Below are 19374 nucleotides of genomic sequence, written 5' to 3'. Positions count from 1 at the left end.
ACTGTGCAGCAGTCTGCTTCCCAATAAAGCGTGCTCTTTCACAAACACTTCCTGTTTCTGCAGTCTTCACACACACCTACCGCTCAGCAGCAGCCTGTGGGTGGACCCAGCTGCAGGGAAGCCTTTGGACAGGAACTCAGGCTGCGGTCACAAGGAGTGTGGACCTCACTATGCGTTCCCCGCATCATACCCCCAGAGCTGGCGTTCAACAGTAATTACAGTGGGAAATGGTTACTACCACAGAGCCAGGGATATTCGTTGTTTAAATAATAAAGGCTGAGTTAATGTGGCTGTTGCTTCCCAAGGAAGTACAGCTTTCCTTTTTGGAAGTTTTGTGGACCATGCATGTTCTCAGCACTCTGAGGGCAGAAAATAACTACTGGTGTTCCCAAGAGACTGAGGATTCCTAGAGATATCTCAAAAGCCCCTGTTCTTGGGCTCAGAAACCTCATCCCTTTCAAGGTGTTCAGAAACATGTCGGAACTTACCCTTCCCTTTCTCCATCTATTTCTGTCATTTCTCTTTCTCAACAAATCAGGCCTAAAGCTACTAAGTGGGGCAGATCACGGTAAGCGTTCCCTTGACAGGTGGCCTGGCATGGGTTGTAGGTGCCCACATTGAATGAGGAGTGTGTATTAGTTTTCTGTTAATACCATAACAAGTTACCACAGGCTTTGTTTAAAAACAGCACAATTTGGCCAGGCATGGTGGCTCACGCTTGTAATCCCAGCACTTTGGGAAGCTGAGGCAGGCAGATCACAAGGTCAGGAGTTCGAGGCTAGCCTGGCCAACATGGTGAAACCCCGTCTTTACTAAAAATACAAAAATTAGCCGTGCGTGGTGGCGGGTGCCTGTAGTCCCAGCTAGTCAGGAGGCTGAGGCAGGAGAATCGCTTGAACCCAGGAGGCGGAGGTTGCAGTGAGCCAAGATTGCGTCACTGCACTCCAGCCTGGGCGACAGAACAAGACTCTGTCTCAAAAAAGAATAAATAAATAAAAACCACAATTTTACCTCAGTTCTGTAGGTCAGAAGTCCAACACGGGTGTCTCCAGGCTAAAGTCTTGCTGTTGGCAGGACTGTTCTCTGGCGTCTCTAAGGGAGATTCTGCTTCCTTGCTGAGGGTTGTTGGCAGAATTTAATTTCCTGGAGTTGTGGGGCCGGCCGAGGTCAGCATTTCCTTGCTGGCTGCCAGCTGAGGCCTTTGCCAGTCTGTGAAGGCCACCCTCCCTCCTGACTCGTGGCCCTTCATCTTCCACCAGCAGCAGCAGGCCCAGTCCTTCTCTCCCACTGATGCTTCTTTCTGCCTGCCTTTTCTACTCTTATGGACCCTTGTGATTGATTACATTGGACCTGTGCAAATAATCCAGGATAATTTCCCTGTTTTAAAGTTTACAATCTTAATTTTTATCTGCAAAGTTCCTTTTGCCATGTAACAGTCACATGTTCCAGGGCTTAGGGTGTGGCCATCTTTAGGGGCGCCACTCTGCCTACCACCGAGGACATCCACACGTGGGGGTGGCCCAGTGCAGGGTGTGGAGCTGTCCATGTGGAGGAACACCACAGCACAGGGACTCAGCATGGGCAGGGTGAGGCTGGCATCCGTGTGGGGTGTACGTGCAGGGCTGGGGTGGTCTGATACGGGGAGTCAGTGTGGGCAGCCTGATGTGCAGTATGAGAGCCCAAGTGGGTGAGGAAGGCATCTGCAGGGATGGAGTGGTGGCAGGGGAAGGAGGTGGCAGGGGAGGGAGGTGGCAGGGGAGGGAGGTGGCAGGGGAGGGAGGCTGCTTATGTATGGAGGCAGTCAGGTAGGTAAACAGGACGGTGGGAGCCAGGTTTCTCTGAGGAGTTAGACACAGAAAGAAGAAAACGAGAACGACCTCTGTCCACTGGGAGCGCCTGGGAACAGTGACACCCCAACTGCAGCGAGCACCCCTAGACCCAGACCTTTGCTGCTAAGTATTATTCTCCACTAATACTAAAAGGAGTGAGGAATGATTTCAGGGCTAGGCAGGGAAAGGACAAGATGAACCCAAAATCTGTTTTGCCAGAAAGCAAGGGAGTGCTCAAGGAATGATAGGGACATGTCCAAAGGACACCAAAGCCTGTGTGTAGGGGCTTCCACTGGCCAAACCTGGGACAATCTGAGCATCCTAACAGTTAACTGTTAATGGAATACAGTACAGCCCTTTAAATAGGGAACTGCACACACACCAATACATACGAATTGATCTGAAAGTTTGCTGAGGAAGGGGTACTTACAGATTTTGAGAGTCTCCCACAAAACACTGTTCAGTTAGAAAGGGAAAGTCACACTGGAGAGGCCCAGCACACACTGTCTTCACCAAGTGGTCAAAATGCACATCAGTAATGGGCACTTTGAAAGTACGTGCCACCCAAGAGTGTCAGTGCTGTCACACTCCTGCCAAAGATGCTTAGCCTGAATCCAGTGATGAGGAAACACCAGGCAAACACAAACTGAGGAACATTCTACAAATTCAGAACACTTCAAAAGTATCCACGTCTTGGAAGTCAAAAAGCTTCCAATCAGAAGGAGACCAAAGAGATGACAACCAAGTGCAGCTCCTGCTCCTGAACGGGATCCTTTTCCTAGAGGACATGGCCAGGCCTGAGGACCCGCTGGGAGTACTGTGTCCATGCTGACTTCCTGTTCAGTGTCTGTATCGTGGACGGGTAGCAGACTATCAGCAACTGACTCACATGGTTCAGGAAACAAAATTCTTTGTAACGCACTTGCATCTTTTCCGTAAGTTTGAGATTTAAAAAAAACAAAAAACCCTAGCACATCAGTATTGCCTTTTCCTCATTGGTAATAGCTGAGCCTTTTCCTCTAGAGGGACAGTCTCCCTCATGTCAATTCTACAAAAGCAGCTAAAGCAAATGCCAGGGCCTAGAGTGTCAGGGTAGCGGGCTGAACTGCACCCCACCCCAGCTGCTTCTCCAGTTTGCTTATTGACCAAAATGCTGAAATTACCGTTTCGGCAGCTGGTCACTGAGGCCTGCGGTGCCAAGTGCAGGGATGCAGGGATGAAGTGCTTGTGAAATAACAGAATTCCCACAGTAATTTCTTCCCTGGCTTCCTGCACTGGTGAGCCAGACAGGGAGAGCCCCGTCTGCCTGCGGAAAACCCACTGGCTCTTTGGAGCCCTTCCTCAGTAGAACCATTCAAGGTGAACTCTGCCATCACTCCCTCTGCAGCAAGCCCATCTTCACTTTTCCAATGCAAAATAATATGCGTGCCTTACAAGCAGTAGCTGCCTCCTCCAACTGGGGACATAGCACAGAGGTACCTCCCGGCCTCCCGCAGGCCCAGCAATCCTGTGCCAGAGGCATTGCCACTGCTTCATTCCAGGAAAGAACACTGTCCCAAACCTGAGGTGGGCCGACCCCTGCGGTCTGACGTGATCAGTGACTCCTTTGGGGAAATGACGAGCGTTACTGATGAAACGCATGAGCCACTGTTTGACTTGAGCTCAGAACCCCCTTCTCAGCCCTCTGAGCTGACAGTTAGTCTTGGGAGGCACGTAGTCGTCTTTCAGAACTTCATGTCAGCAATCTCAAACAGGCTTTTTTTTTATTTTGGAGACGGAGTCTCGCTGTGTCGCCCAGGCTGGAGTGCAGTGGCGTGATCTTGGCTCACTGCAAGCTCTGCCTCCCAGGTTCACACCATTCTCCTGCCTTAGCCTTCCGAGCAGCTGGGACTACAGGCGCCCGCCACCACGCCTGGCTAATTTTTTGTATTTTTAGTAGAGACGGGGGTTTCACCGTGTTAGCCAGGATGGTCTCGATCTCCTGACCTCGTGATCCATGCGCCTCAGCCTCCGAAAGTGCTGGGATCACAGACGTGAGCCACCGCGCCCGGCCTCAAACAGGCTTTTAAATAACAGTGATGCTCTCGACATCTTGGTTTCTGTAAAATGCCCTTAAAGAATCTTTGATTTGTTTTAAGCCTCTTCCCATGCAGCAAGTAATGTGCTCGCAATCTGTTCGAGCAGCCGCTTTATCCTCTCGGGGGCTCACTGCCCACTGCTAAGAGCCATTCCTGGCTCTCAAGGGACAGGTTGCCACTGGGGTTTGAGGGGACCAGCTGATCAGAGGCCACGCCCTTCTAAGTTCTGAACCAGATGAGAAGAAACATGAGTCAGATGGGGACTGAGGCGCCAGCTGCCGTCATGGGGAGCATGGTTTGGTCCTGGACTTCCTTACTCCCTGCCCCCAATCAGGTCTGTGATGTATCTGGCTGATGTCCGCCCCGCGCAGAGGACAAGGGTGGAGAAGGTCCCTCATTGTGGGCAGCCAGGAACTCATGACAGTTCAAGCCAGTCAGCTCTCGGGGAGGGGGAGCAAGTCCACCTTGGAGTCGAGCTCTCAACTTCCTCAAGTTGAGGGTTGTTTCTGTGAAAAGGCATCAAGGGGAGCAGGTGACGACCTGTCTGTCGCTAAGGAACACCCAGTGGGCTTCTGCCTACAGCCACCTGTAGCTCAGGGACTGGGGACGAGCAGGAGAGGGCAGTAGCGGGGCTGGGCTGGCCAGTTTCCCACCGTGCCCTGGGAGGCGCTCTCGTGCGCTGCCCTGCCGGCTGCTGCCCGCCGTGTCCATCAGTTACCAGCCAAAATTATACACTGGCTTTTCTAGACGTGGTGCCGAGGAGATACAAGTATACAGCAATTCTAAAGAGAGGAAAACAAAACGAAAAAAGCCAGAGAGAAGCTAGCCAGTCTAGAGCTCAGAGAAGATAAGAAAACCATTCCTCCCAGCCATATGTTAATAGTGAAAATGACTCGGCACTAAAAATCTATTCGGAGGCAGAACAAGTCAGAAAAATGGATGTTGACATTTCATTCTGTTCACAGCCCTCAAACGCAACACCAGAACCGGGCCAGCCTTGGCCTTCATAGTGTAAGCAGTGTTGCTGCACAAGCGTGCCGGGCCCCTCATGCAGGCAGGGCTGGGGCTGGCGGTCCGGCGTGCTCGGCTCCTAGACGGCTTGGGAGCAGGCTTCCCGCAGAGGCTGCCACTGCCCCAGGCAGCCTTCCACACTCAAGTGGCCTGGGACCTGCTGGAGAGCGAGTTCTGACTCCATAGGGTCAGGCCTGAGTTTTTCAGCAGCCCCAGGGCACGCTGCCCCTCCAGCTCCAGGCGGAGGCATCGCCGCAGGGGTAAGCTCAGGGAACTTTCCACACACTGCGTGCAGGCCAGAACACCAAGCGTTAACTGCGGGTCTGAACACAAGAGCAAAATCTCCTGCTCACCAGCCTGGGGAAGACATCCTAGTGCTGAAAAACCAGACCTTTATCTCAGAGAGGGCCTGGCAGGACTACCACGATGCCAGCGGAGGGGACACATTCACCATGCGGGGGCCGGTGCTGGCTGCGTACAGGCAGAGAATGAGCAAGGACGCTGCCACACCTCAATCATCATCGGTTTAATGACCACTTGGCATGACTCTCTGGCTATGTACATATATATACATATTCACATATATAATATGTAAATAGCTTTTGTGTCATTTACCCACCCAAAAAGTGTGGAAGATGTGAGAGGCTAGCAGCCCACATTATTACTATCGAGAAAGAACATTTCAAAAGCCAAGTTCTCCTAACACACCCGTTCTCCGCTCGCGCCTCCTAGCTCCGCAGGGTGGGCAACTTGGCCTCGCAGGCACAGCCCATTCCCCCGCTGCTCTCTAATCCTCCAGCAGCAGCTCTAGCTCCTCCAGCGGCAGGCGCACCCGGAGCTCCTTCTCAGTCATCAGGTCCAGGATCTCCTGCATCTCATCGGGGAAGTACTCCACAGCATCCAGGTACAACACCTAGGGGCAGGCAGGAAGGCCACCCCACTCAGCCGCCACTTCCTGTCAGCCTGGAGGAGCTCAGGGAGCAAGGGCCAGGTTCCTGGTGACTCTGCCCTCCTGTCGCCCTCCACGGCCCCTGCTCCCCTTGGCTCACACTTTAACTGAGGCAGCACTGGGCATGTTCAGGAAGGACACTGAACTCGCAAAAGTGAGCAAACGCCAAGCGAGGCCTTCTCTTTTAAAAAGGGTCCAGGAATTGCTGGCCATCGCCCTCAGTTTCACTTCTGAGTGTCACCTGACCTGGGCTCTCACAGCCGGGCTGGGACATGATCCCAACTCTTTCAGCATCTGGGCTGGACTCTGACCAAATGCTGGGAAACCAGCTACCCACAGCAACACTTCCATGAAGCACCAGCCCCAGGCAGGGCCAGGCTCTGACTCCACAGGGGACAGTTTCACCAGGAAAAGGCTCTGGATGTACCTTGGGACAGGGTATGGCATCCATGAGCCGAGCATCCCCAGTGCCGCGGGGCAGGCCAGGAAGACACTAGCTGGACGGAGACCTGGCGGGAAGTCTTCGGGAAGCTGAAGACACCATGGCCTTTAACACTTACCTTTGCCCAAGGACAATTCTGAAGTGCTTTGTAGAATATACCTTTGCTTCTTTCTTTATTTCCCAAGGAAACCTGAGGTGAGGGGCAGAAAATACAAACATGATTAGTTGACACATAGAGGCTAAGGCTACACAAATGCCCCTGGATGATGGGCACAAGCCCTCAGCTGCAGTGAGCCCACCTGTGCAGAGGGCCTGGCACCGTCACGGTGGCCGTGGGACAGGGGCAGGTGCCAGGGAGCACTCTCAGAAGCCACTGCTGTGTTGGGGTTGTTTCCTCCCGTTCAAATGGCCCCAGAGTGTCACCCTGAACACTACTGACTTTTTAAAGTCTCGGATCTCCTCCTTTGCTGTAGGCTGTCATGTCTGGGTGTTAGTAACAGTGCTTGAAACCAAGGAGTGTCGGTGAGATGAGGCTGAAGACATTATACGAATAGAGAAAATCTTCTACAATACTTATCTTAGAAAACATAGAGAAGACACTTGCTTTAATACTTGCCATTTTCTGAAAACTATCTTTTAGAGAAACGAGACGGCCAGGACTGTGATCACTGACCTTACGAAAGGTGCAAGTTCCATCAGCAATCTCAGTATCTGTGTGGATATTCAGCACGTGTTCTCTCCAGATATAAAACCCTCGGTCTTGACTCAGCCACACAGCCTCCTTCCCAGCCCAGTGTGGAAGGAGACCCAGCCTGGGACCTCCGCTGACAACAGCCCCTCTCAAGCCCTCCAAGGAATCACAGCCGACACGGGCAGCTCCACAGGTAGCTGGCTGTGCAGCCAGGAGTGGGCACAGGCAGGGCTTGTGGAGTCTCCGTTTCCACCCACCCTGTCCTTCAGGCTCCCCTCCCTCAGAAGGTTCTAGGAGACACCGGCCCTGCCCAACCAAGCGGCCGGGGCACAGCATCCAGCCCAGTGAGGGCTGCTGACCGGCTTCCCAGAAACGTGAACAGTGGCATCCGGGGACTCCAATCTCCAATTTACATCTCAGGAACTCCATCTACCAAGGATGGCCTCACTCCCTTTTCAATTTGTTTTTTGTTTGTTTGTTTTTGTTTTTTTACTGTTTATGTTGCCCAGGCTGGCCTTGAACTTCTGGGCTCAAGCAGTCCTCCCACCTCAGTCTCCCAAGTAGCCGGGACTCCATGGCTGGTCCTTCTCAGCTGTTAACTCCCACAGTCACAGGGACGGAACTGTGATAACCTTGCTTCAGGCAAGGCCCAGTCTTTCCCCAGCCTCTGCGAGTGCCACGCACAGGGCCAGCTGTGAGGCTCGGAGGACTCCTGTGTGTCCTCCCTGGTGGGAGCCTCCAGTTCTGAGGCTGAGCCTCTGAATTTATAACCAAAGAGCCATTGAGTGCTGTCTTTCCTTCCCATGCTAACATACTTCAGCGTCCTTTCCTAAGATACTGACGAAATGTAAGCTTTTTTTGTCCTTTTTGAAAGAAAAAAGAAAAACTTTAAGACCGTGCTTTCTCAACCATGCACAGCTAAACCCGGAACCCAACAAATCCAGGTACACAGCTGGCTAGCCTCCATCAGCGCTGGAGACACCCTCACTGTACGGAGGTATGGAAGGGCTCGATGCCAAGTGAAATCTTGGTGGTGACCATGTGTGGCTTCCGTCCATGATTTCATATTCTGAGATGTGGCCTGTGTGTACCTTTGACCTCTGACTGACGCAGAGTCTCGAGGGAGAGAAGAGTTCATGGGCACTATCTGGCTCTCCTGGTCCTCCTTTCTCACCTCCTGAATTGACAACTGAGACCCCTCATGAAAGTCCTAAGTCAGGACTGAAACAGAGGGGGCAACTCTTCTTCGCTGGAGTTCCCACGGTACTGTGTCTGTACCCTACGGGATTGTGTCCAGGTAAATGTCTCCTCAGGTGGACTGGGAGCATCTCAGGGAACCAACAGGGTCTTTGCTGGGAACCTAAGAAAACAGCTAATGGAGGAGCAGAACTGCCGTGATGGGTGCCCGAGTGTGTGTGTGATCGGCCAAGGGCAGTCTCCCAGAGGGAAGCAGGAATGGAGACTTCACACAGAGGCCGCTTCCCTCACACGAAGCCCCAGGAACCGAATCTCATACAAACCATCTGAAGAACTTGGCCAACAAGACGCTGGCCAGGCACGGTGGCTCACGCCTATAATCCCAGCACTTTGGGAGGCTAAAGCAGGCAGACTGCTTGAGCTCAGTAGTTCGAGACCAGCCTGGGCAACATGGCAAAATGCTGTCTCTACAAAAATACAAAAATTAGCCCAGCACAGTGGTGCGCACCTGTGATCCCAGCTAAGGTGTGGGGATTGCTTGAGCTCAGGAGGCTGAGGCTGCAGTGAGCCGAGACTGTGCCAGCGCATTCCAGCCTGCATGACAGAGCAAGAACCTGTCTCAAAAAAACAAAAAATGCTTATGATTCAGACCTGAGCTGGGCCATGATAATTCTCCCCTGCACGACCACAGGGGAGGCGAGTGACAGTGGCGAGCAGCTGCCCACTGGCCGCATCACTAACATTCCAAGTGTTTGAGTCCTCCGTGTAGAGAAGCTATTTGGTGCTTCGTAATCACTTGTTTTGGCATTTGTCTACCTTCTTAGCAGATGTGTGCCACCTCCCCATGGAGGAAGCAACATCTCTAAAAAACGAGGAAGCTGAAGGTCTTAAGGCTTTTGCAAATTTTGATTCTCTTTTTTTAATCTCCTTATAAACAAATCTGAGCAACTGTTAGCTTATACAATTTTTTAAGTAATTTAACAAAATATAACCAACCTTGTCCAAACAAAAAAAGATGCATTTCTATAATGCTCCCTCCATGTGCTCCTGAGAGAAGACTGACACTCTGCTGAGAGGTTTATTTTATCTCTGATAGAACTCAGGGGGATTCTTTTCCCTCCCACCAGCTCTTGTAAATGATGGCCTTTCAATATATACCAACTCCTGCCAGCTGTCAACAGGATGGAAGAAATTATATCAGAGGGTAAAAGAAAATCTAATGATTCACAATTCAGAAATGCCACTGTGCCCTTTCTATTTAAGACGTCTTTCATCAAGCCCATGAAATCAGCTAAGTGGCTTATATACTCATAGTTCCTTCTTTATTGTGTAGGTAGATGACCAAATTAAAGGATTTTAAGTATCTTGAAAAAACTGCAATTTTAGCTAAAACAACAAAACAATAAACAAGCCAGGCGCAGTGGCTCATGCCCATAATCTGAACACTTTGGGAGGCTGAGGTGAATGGACTGCTTGAGCCCAGGAGTTCGAGGCTAGCCTGGACAACATGTGAGACCCCATCTTTACAAAAAATAAAAAAAACCAGCCAGGCATGGTCGTGCATGCCTGTAGTCCCAGCTACTCAGGAGGCTGACGTGAGAGGACTGCATGAGCCCAGGAGGTTGAGGCTGCAGTGAGTCATGATAGTGCCATTGCACTCCAGCAGCCTGGGCAATAGAGTAAGACCCTATCTCAAAAAAAAAAAAAGTTTGGCTGAGAGTGTTAATGTATATGCAAAACAGCACATATGAAAGTCTCTCCTAAAAACAAGGTTTTAACCTGCTAAATTCCAACATTAGTGGAAAATTTTAATTGCTGTTTGTCTAATTCCTTTCCCTCCCATATTCTCCGTGGCCAAGAGAAGCTTTAATTCCTTCAAACTTTTTTTTTTTGAGATGGAGTTTCACTCTCATTGCCTAGGCTGGAGTGCGGTGGTGCGATCTCGGCTCACCACAACCTCCGCCTCCCGGGTTCAAGTGATTCTCCTGCCTCAGCCTCCTGAGTAGCTGGGATTACAGACATGTGCCACTACACCCGGCTAATTTTGTATTTTTAGTAGAGATGGGGTTTCTCCATATTGGCCAGGCTGGTCTTGAACTCCCGAACTCCTTCAAACATTTTTACAGGGAAAAAAGTGCAAGCAAGCAAATAAGCTTGCATGCATGTTTCAAGAGTATATGTATGTGCATATGTATAAGCATGCACGTATGTGCACATATACACGAAAAGGCACAATCGCACAACCAACCTCACAGCCCTCCTCCAGGGAGCCTTAGCCTTCCCCTGGGCCTGCAAGGCTCCCTTCTCCTGCCTCTTCAGGCACTTGCTACCTTCACCTTGCATGCTGGCCCTAATGTGATTTTTCACTGTGTTAACAAAGTGCTAGGAGCCTGCCCAGATGCCTCAGGAACTGCCAGGGGCAGTCTCTGCTCTAATTAGTCCTGAGTTCCAATACTACCTTTCCAAAACGAGAGAAATTCTCTAAGGGGCCAGATCTTTTTTTCAAAGCCAATAAGCACTTTTTGTCTACAACCCAACCAAACTAGGCTCATGGCAGATTCTTAGTAAAAATATTGTACATTTGCACCTTACCCTGCCTCTACCTGTAAAAGACTGGGTAAGTTAAACTGGCAAATGCGCAAGCTCCACCATTTTAAATGTAAAGATGGGTAGAATCTTTATGCTGGGGATATCAGGGAGCATCTGCTCTGCTCCCTCAGCTGAGCAGCCTGATGACAGGAGTGGAGGTTTCACTAAAACCCTGGGCTCCTGACTCTGCTGCCTCAAATTGTTGTCTCTACTAACAGCAGCATCCTGCCTGCAAGTTTCCAGCTCACACACGAGTCAAACCATAAGATCAGAGCTTCTGGGTCTGAAGAATAAATGTTAAGACAGATGCATAAACTTTTGCGGGTTTTTTCTTTTTTTGAGACGGAGTCTCGCTCTGTCACCCAGGCTGGAGTGCCGTGGCGCAATCTTGGCTCACTGCAGCCTCCGCCTCCCGGGTTCAAGCGATTCCCCTGCCTCAGCCTCCCGAGTAGCTGGGACCACAGGCACCTGCCACCGTGCCCGGCTAATTTTTTGTATTTTTAGTAGAGACGGGGTTTCACCGTATTAGCCAGGATGGTCTCAATCTCCTGACCTCATGATCCGCCCACCTCGGCCTCCCAAAGTGCTGGGATTACAGGCATGAGCCACCACACCCGGACTTGGTAATTCATTTTTGATGCCAACTTCTGCCCCCAAGAATGTGCCCATTATTCCTGAGTGTGCCCATAAGCACCTGTCCTGAGGTCACGGGTCCCGCCCAGCCCCTCAGGCCTTCAGTGCCTGGCTCCTTCCAGAGGTCAGAGAGACACACCCGATGAATTCTGGAATCAAAGACAGGAATGAATGGGGGCCCAACAGATACAGACACTCGCTCTGTATCTCTTTACACTCCAGTTTTGTCATGTGTAACACGATCAAGTTTTGAGAATTTATCCTATGGAATTCTTCAGATATATACGTAAGATTTATGAGTAAGGAAGGTCACTTTGGTTTGTTTTTTGTTTTTGAGACAGGGTCTCAACCTGTCACCCAGGCAGGAGTGCAGTGGTGCGATCTCAGCTCACTGCAACCTCCGTCTGCAGCTCACTGCAACCTCCCTGGTTCAAGCGATTCTCCTGCCTGAGCCTCCCGAGTAGCCTGCCACCACATCCAGCTAATTTTTTTTTGTATTTTTAGTAGTGACGGGGTTTTGCCATGTCGGCCAGGCTGGTCTCGAACTCCTGACCTCAGGTGATCCGGCTGCCTTAGCCTCCCAAAGTGCTGGGATCACAGGCATGAGCCACCACGCCTGGCCAGGAAGATCACTTTTGATTTCCGAAACGTACAATATTCTTTGAAGACCATTTGATATGACTGAGTACCCTTGAACTAAAGCAAGAGGCCTAGAAGACTGTGTTTCTAAAAAAAAGTGCAACTTGGCAACAGATGTATTACAGTAAACAAGGCCCAGCCCAATGCCAGGCCTTTAACCCAAGACTGAGCCAATTCACAGATTCTATTAAGCCAAAGAGCCACCTTTCAGCTTGTACATTCACATTCACAAAATTAAATGGTGTCTCACCATATTTAATCTCTATGGTACTTTTAAATGAACACAAAGCTGCTTTAGAAATGTCGATTTTAGGCAGGGTGCAGTGGCTCCCACCTGTAATCCCAGCATTTTCAGAGGATGAGACAGGCGGATCACTTGAGGTCAGGATTTCGAGACCAGTCTGGCCAACATGGCAAAATCCCATCTCTACTAAAAATGCAAAAATAAGCTGGACTCACGCCTGTAATCCCAGCTACTCAGGAGGCTGAGGCAGGAGAATCGCTTGAACCTGGGAGGCAGAGGTTGCAGTGAGCCGAGATCCCACACTACTGCACTCCAGCCTGGGCAACAGAATAAGACCTTGTCTTAAAAAAAAAAAGAAAAAAAAGGGAAATGTTGATTTTTTTTTTTTTCTGAGACGGAGTCTCACTCTGTCATTCAGGCTGGAGTAGAGTGGCATGACCTTGGCTCACTGCAGCCTCTGCCTCCCGGGTTCCAGTGATTCTCCTGCCTTAGCCTCCCAGGTGGCTGGGATTACAGGCGCATACCACCACACCCAGCTAATTTTTGTATTTTTAGTAGAGATGGGGTTTCGCCATGATGGCCAGGCTGGCCTCGAACTCCTGACCTCAGGTGATCCGCCTGTTGGCCTCCCGAAGTGCTGGGATTACAGGCATGAGCCACCATGCCCAGCTGGAAATGTTGATTTTAAAAATTACATCCTAGATTACATTTTTGTTTTTTAAGAGACAAGGTCTCATTTTGTCACCCAGGCTGGAGTGCAGTGGTGTGATCATAGCTCACTGCCACCTCAAACTCCTGGGCTCAAGGAATCCTCCTGCCTCAACCTCTGGTGTAGCTGGGACCAAAGGCTCACACCACCATGCCCAGCTAATTTTTAAATTTTTTTGTAGAGATGGAGTATCGCCATCTTGCTTAGGCTGGTCTCAAACTCCTGGGCTCAAGCAATTTTCCTGCCTTGGCCTCCGAAAGTGCTGGGACTACAGGCCTGAACCACTGCACCCAGCCTGAACCTTTTCTTTTAATAACAAAACAATCAGGACCTAGAAATTCTTATGAGCAGAATGGCAAAGAATATAGGTCTCTTTCAAAGGAAAGCTCTTAGACCATTTTGCAAGTTGCCGACTTAAGTCAATTCAGAGAAACCCACATTAAATCCTATTGCACTGAATAGCCCAGTAACTACTCTTCAACTTCGTTCTACCAAATATTTTGAGGAGATGGACCACTTGCAACCTCTTCCCAAGTCCTGAGAGATCTGACATTATTCCATCAGGATTTCTTACAGATTCACCAATGCCAAGAAGATGAGAGTGAAATATGGCCTCCCAGCTCTCCTGGGCAGGGGCTACTGGACACCCATACTTTCTCATTTACAAAGGAAGAGGTAGAGCTCTGCATGAACACAAAACATCTCAATATTTTCTTACCAGAAAGTTCAAATACATCCTCCACAGCAAGGGGCACTGGCTGCCACTGTCGCTGCACAGGGCATTTTCAAACAGGGCTTGGATCCGATGCATTAAGCCGGTCTCAGGAATTGTGGCATGGATCTCTCTACCGTCTAACCTGCAAGGCAAAGGCTCACGTGACTCTGACGCAAGCTCTCTCACCCTACATCACAGGAGGAAGAGATGCCTTAGTGATGACAAGTGTCAGCAACAACCAGATCAGAGAGAGTCAGGGGAGAGCTGTCCCTCAGGCGTAGGGCGCTGTGTACGGGGCTTCTCCAAGGCCAGGAGAAGGCACAGGCCAGAGTTCTGTGGTTTCCACTCCACACCGAATCTGTCTTGAAGTCACACAAAAACCCGCTCGCTTCCGTTTTCTAAAGAAAGCTACCCTTTGCTGGGTGCGATGGCTCACACCTGTAATCCCAGCACTGTGGGAGGCCGAGGTGGGTGGATCACAAGGTCAGGAGTTCGAGACCAGCCTGGCCAATATGGTGAAACCTCATCTCTACTAAAAATACAAAAATTAGCTGGTGCCTGTAGTCCCAGCTACTCGGGAGGCTGAGGCAGGAGAATTGCTTGAACCTGGGAGGTGGAAGTTGCAGTGAGCTGAGATCACGCCACTGCATTCCAGCCTGGGCAACAGAGTGAGACTCCATCTCAAAAAAAAAAAAAAAAAGAGAAAGAAAGCTACCCTTTAATCAGCAGAATGCAAATTCTACTTTACAGGAAGAAAAGACCTTTTGATTTATAATAGAGAAAGCAAGGCTCACATGGAGTGAAAAAATCCCAATGGAAGAAATAAAAAACAAGTGAAATATTATTCAAAGACAATTTTGGCTTATAACATCAGAGTGAGGCAACAGCAAAGATTCTGGGAAAACAATGATGCCTAAGCTAATGTGTCCCCCAGATTAACATTTAACCTTTAGAGAGAAAATACTGGATCAGGCCGGATGCTGTGGCTCCCTCCTATAATCACAGCACTTTGGAAGGCTGAGATGGGAGGATTGCTTAAGCTCAGGAGATGGAGACCAACCAGTCTGGGCAATATGGCAAAACCCCGTCTCTACAAAAAATAAAAAATAAAAAAATTAGCCAGGCATGGTGATGCCTATAGTCCCAGCTACCAGGGAGACTGAGGTGGGAGAGTCACTTGAGCCCAGGAGGTCAAGGCTGCAGTGAGCTGAGACTGCACCACTGCACTCCAGCCTGAGCGACAGAGTGAGACCCTGTCTCAAAAAATAAAAATAAAATAAAAAAAGAAAATATCGTATCAAAGATGGAATTTAAACATGACACTTCTGTCACTAGGAATGCTGACAGAAGCTCCCAGTCACTACACACTTTGTGCCAAGCACTTACCTCATTGACCCCTCAGAGAGACCCTATGAAGTAGGGTCCCTCTCAGAGAGGGAGCTATGAGAGAGGAACTGGCCTGCTCAAGTTCACCCAGCTGAGAAGAGCTGGCACTGGAATCCAGAGAGCTGCCACCTGGCCCCTGTGCTCTTAGCCATCAGGCTTTCGTGATGGCTTCTCAGCATTCCCGTGGTCTGATGGCCACCACCCATGCACACAGAAGCAACATTCACACTCCCCAGAAGCACACCCAGGCGACAGCCACCAACCCCTCTCCTGAGAGGCGCTGCTACTTTGTGTCTCGCTCACCTTTCAATCCATTATTCTATGACACCTACAGCCCCACAGCAGGTGTTCTGGGCACCGTGCCGTGTTCATCCCTGTATTCCTGAGACCCAGCAAGGTCGGGGGAACACAGCAAGCATTCCATAAACATTTGTGGGACACAAAAACAGGATGGTCTGGAATTACCTCTGGACAGTTTCCACCAGTCTCTTCCTCAGTTTCTCAGCTTCAATTGCAAACAACCAAGGCTCCAAGGGTTTGGCAGACCTCGTGATTGTGTCAAAAAATCTCCTGGTCTTGCTGGCACTGTGGGACTTATTCTGAATCTGTACATAGGACCTCCAAAGAACCTGGTTGCCCGGATACAACTTTAAAGCCTGTGAGAGTGCCTCTCGCAGAGGGGCCAGTGGGTAAACACTCACTTTCATGTGGAATCTCAGCAGGCTCGTGTGCATCAGTGTGATGGCTTCGAGAACACTGGTCCAACTCTGGGAGCTGGCACTGTACCCCTCGCCAGAGCCTTCTGGGAAAACAGAACTGTTCAGTTTTGCAAACACCTGTTCGTATATCCGCACAGCAGCATCAATCCCTATGGTCAAATACTGGAAGAGCATGAAGCATTTAGCCAGGCTAATTAGGCGGCTACAGGAATCGGTGGGAGCTGGATCAGAGACACAGCTGTCACCCAAACAGTCCTGCAGCGCGTGCTCGTAAGCCTTTCGCGCTTTCAAAATGTGAACAGCCAACACCTGTCCAGTGTAGGGCCCATAGGGGCTGCTCTCAGTCAGCTTGGTTAATATGTGAACAGCTCGGGCTGTGGCAGCCCCTCTCACTTCTGGCGACAGCTCCACCTCCAGCTCAGCATAGAGCAGACTGAGCTCACAGAGGTCAGAGTCTTTCAGTTCTCTGCTTCCTGCCATGCCGAGTGCTGTGTCAAAAACTTTTCTGGCATCCTCTGTGTTGCCAAGCAACCACTCCAGATGTGCATACTGCTTCCACAGGCAAAAGTTGTTGCAGTTTTCTGGCTCCTTAAGGAGATTCTTGGCTAGTTTTTTGCAGTTCTTCCCTTGTGACTTTAATCTCTTCTTGTTTTTAGTGTGCAGGCACCAAATGACCTACAGGGAAAAAGAGAAGAATGACTTCAGGTGCTCTGTAATTAAGGCGTCCTCTGCTGCCAACTGTAGAAAGCACTGACAGGAAGGAAGGCGTCTACATTTCCTCCCTTTATCATGGGTCTGGTAAACACTGAGGCTCTCTGAGCTGGAAAAGAAATGAGGATTTTTACCAGGGCCACAACTACCCCCAAATTTACAATCCAGGGTTCCAGCTGAAATCTCTATAAACAAGGCTACCTACAAATGTTCTTCTCCAAAGAAATGTGGCCACAACATTTTAACACACTAATACAACCTGGTGTGTATAATCTGTAGTTGAAGCTTCAGAACTTGGGTGCTAAGAGAGCCAGTACTAACTGTGGCCAGCAGAGGACAGAACAGCCGATCCAGACTCATTTCTAGCAGAAAGAGGAAGGTAAGTATTATAAGTAGCTTATCTATTATTTATTTTTGAGATAGAGTCTCACTCTGTCACCCAGGCTGGAGTGCAATGGTGCAATCTCAGTTCACGGCAACCTCCGCCTCCCATGTTCAAGCGATTCTCCTGCCTCAGCCTTCTGGGCAGCTGGAATTACAGGCACGCGCCACAACGCCCAGCTAATTTTTGCATTTTTAGTAGAGACGAGGTTTTGCCATGTTGGCCAGGCTGGTCTTGAACTCCTGACCTCAGGTGATCCGCCCGCCTCAGCCTCCCAAAGTGCTGGGATTACAGGTGTGAGCCACCGCGCCTGACGCTGATCTATTTTAATAAGCCCCTGAATGCTCTGACGCTGCTTTAAAACTATTCTGAGCACTCATTGTTCATATAAGGATGGGGACCTGGTAGTGCAAGATAATACAATAAACAGCTCGAGAGTCACTGAGGTAGCCTGACTCATTCCTGTCTTACTCCTCTTCATTGCGGCCCCTCACAAGGTGCATTCAGGGTCACTGGAGGAGGAGGTGCTGGGGCATAGTTCCAGGGAGAGCACTCGGAGGCTTACGATCCCGTTTATAAACACTGACATGAAATGAAAAGTCCCCAAACATGGAAGGACGAATCTGGAATTACCTTTGCAATCTCATACTGTAACCAGGAGAAGCAGAGCTGGGACTTCTCTTTGCCTGAAAACAAGGGCATGACAAGGTGGAAGACATTGCGGATGAACTCCTCGCCCTCTCGGTTCTGACTCCTGGTCCAGCGAGGACAGCCTAACCTATCCAAGCGACCAACACAGCTAGCCCCAGAAAACGAAGGGTTGAAAAAAGTCAAGGGCTTTTCATCATAAAGTTCATTATCAAAGATGCTGTTCTCATCCATGGCCAGATAAAGACAGGAAGCTGGAGGAGTAAAGCCAGAAGGCACACCCAAGAACTGCAGGAAGGCCTCCACCAGCTGGAACTGAAGATCGTGGCTGGAAAGTCTGATCAAAGACTGCCCAATATCATCAAACAACACCTGCAACAAAGACAAAATAAAGCGACCCATGTAACCAAACAAAACCTGCACATTTGTCACAATTCTCTTTATATGCATGTACTAATGGTTCAACATTATTCAAATTAAATCAATTTTAAACAGACAGGAGCTAAGCTCTCTGTCAGCACAAGCCAGAGGCCTCACAAGGCAACCTGGACAGCTGGAGAATAACTGTTAGGCAGCCCTGTGGTGCCAACACATGGAAAAGCCTGAGAAGGAGAGAAGGCATGAACAGGTTTAAGCCAGAAGCTTTCAAAGTATCCTGATGGATTTGTAGAAAATCTAGAAACATGTTCACTTCTGAAAGCATACATAATTATTGCTTTTGTACTCTGATAACGCATGATGGTGAAAAATTTGCATTGTAAGATGGAAGATAAGAACTTTACTATTGTGGTTTCCTTGTATAAAATTGCTCCGAGAAATGAAAAATATGCTCAAAACTAGGTAAACAGACAAAACTAGATAAACAGACTCAAGGTAACAGGAGCAATGGAACATGTTAAAAGCAATTATAAGAGCCTAATACTAACTGTAAATGTCTATAGTTGAGTTCATGTAATAATTTAAAAACATAAGGCCAAGGAGGCCACCCTTTGTGTCCTGGTGCTGCTTATCTGATTGGTCTTTGTGGCTCTCAGTAAAGAGGAAATCATAACATAAGCACAATAAACTACAGTATGTGGGACTCAATCAAAACCATCAATTAATCAGAAAGCTGCTTCTTTATGTTAAAAATAAATTAGAAAGCTTTTCTCCCCCAGGCTTTGATTACAGAAAAAGCTAAATGGCAAGAAATTGCTTGCAGCAGCAGTCTGCTCCAGAAATCTGCTTCCAGGAGACTGCTGGGACTCTAAGCCTTGAGAAATGACTTCCAGAAGGGTGGCTGTGAACTCTACAAAATCCTCAGATACCAAAGAAAGATTCCACTCTTCTGCAGACATTCAGCTTCAGCGAGGCAAGAGGCCTCCCGGGTAGTCCCCTCTCCAAGACTTCCAGTGAGTTGAGGTTTCCCTAGAAGCTGGCCCCTTCTTCCTCCAGAGATCACCTCTGTCTCTATCCCCACTTCTCTGTGTCCTCACTCCAGTCTGGCCACTCCATTCCCCACTCCTCAAATTCTCCTGGCACTCTGGGGCCTTCACGTGTGCTGATCCCTCTGTCCAGAGCAGATATTCCGTCATCAAACAAATATTCCTTCAACATCCAAGAGGATACACTGAGTGCTCACCACAGGACAAATGCTGTTCTAGGCACTGACGTCAGAGCAGTAAACAAAAGGGATAAACTCCTTGCCTTCAGGGCACCTCATTTGTAGAAAAGGTGACAGAGCTCCAAGACACAGAGTTGGTGTCTTGTGAAACTGGATCAATTCCAGGCATCAAGACAGCATTTCTTCATTTTAATTTACA

The 19374-nt window shown here is 49.4% G+C and overlaps 1 protein-coding gene across 7 annotated transcripts in view; it reads right to left on the bottom strand.

Annotated features, from left to right (window-relative positions):
* NRDE2 (NRDE-2, necessary for RNA interference, domain containing) overlaps positions 1-19374 on the bottom strand; it is a 63944-nt gene that overhangs the window by 2845 nt on the left and 41725 nt on the right. Inside the window, exons 10-15 of one of the 7 annotated variants that reach the window (XR_009210222.1) lie at positions 17558-17944; positions 15578-16506; positions 13730-13868; positions 6428-6499; positions 2260-5831; positions 978-1350 (exon numbers count right to left, since the gene is read on the bottom strand). Coding sequence is in view for 3 of the 7 variants with exons in the window: in XM_032134998.2 (XP_031990889.1) it covers positions 6269-6499; positions 13730-13868; positions 15578-16506; positions 17558-17944 (1686 nt within the window). In the remaining 4 variants the exon portion in view is untranslated. Of the gene's footprint in view, positions 1-977; positions 6500-13729; positions 13869-15577; positions 16507-17557; positions 17945-19374 lie in introns of those variants that run through there. The other 6 variants (XR_004244599.2, XR_004244600.2, XR_009210221.1 and 3 more) reach the window with 6 other exon arrangements.

Source organism: Hylobates moloch, unplaced genomic scaffold (assembly GCF_009828535.3).
Source record: "Hylobates moloch isolate HMO894 unplaced genomic scaffold, HMol_V3 SCAFFOLD_16, whole genome shotgun sequence".
NCBI classification, from domain to species: domain Eukaryota; kingdom Metazoa; phylum Chordata; class Mammalia; order Primates; family Hylobatidae; genus Hylobates; species Hylobates moloch.
The sequence above is the reverse complement of the archived record's forward strand: the minus strand, read 5'-3'. Positions and strand labels throughout refer to the sequence as shown.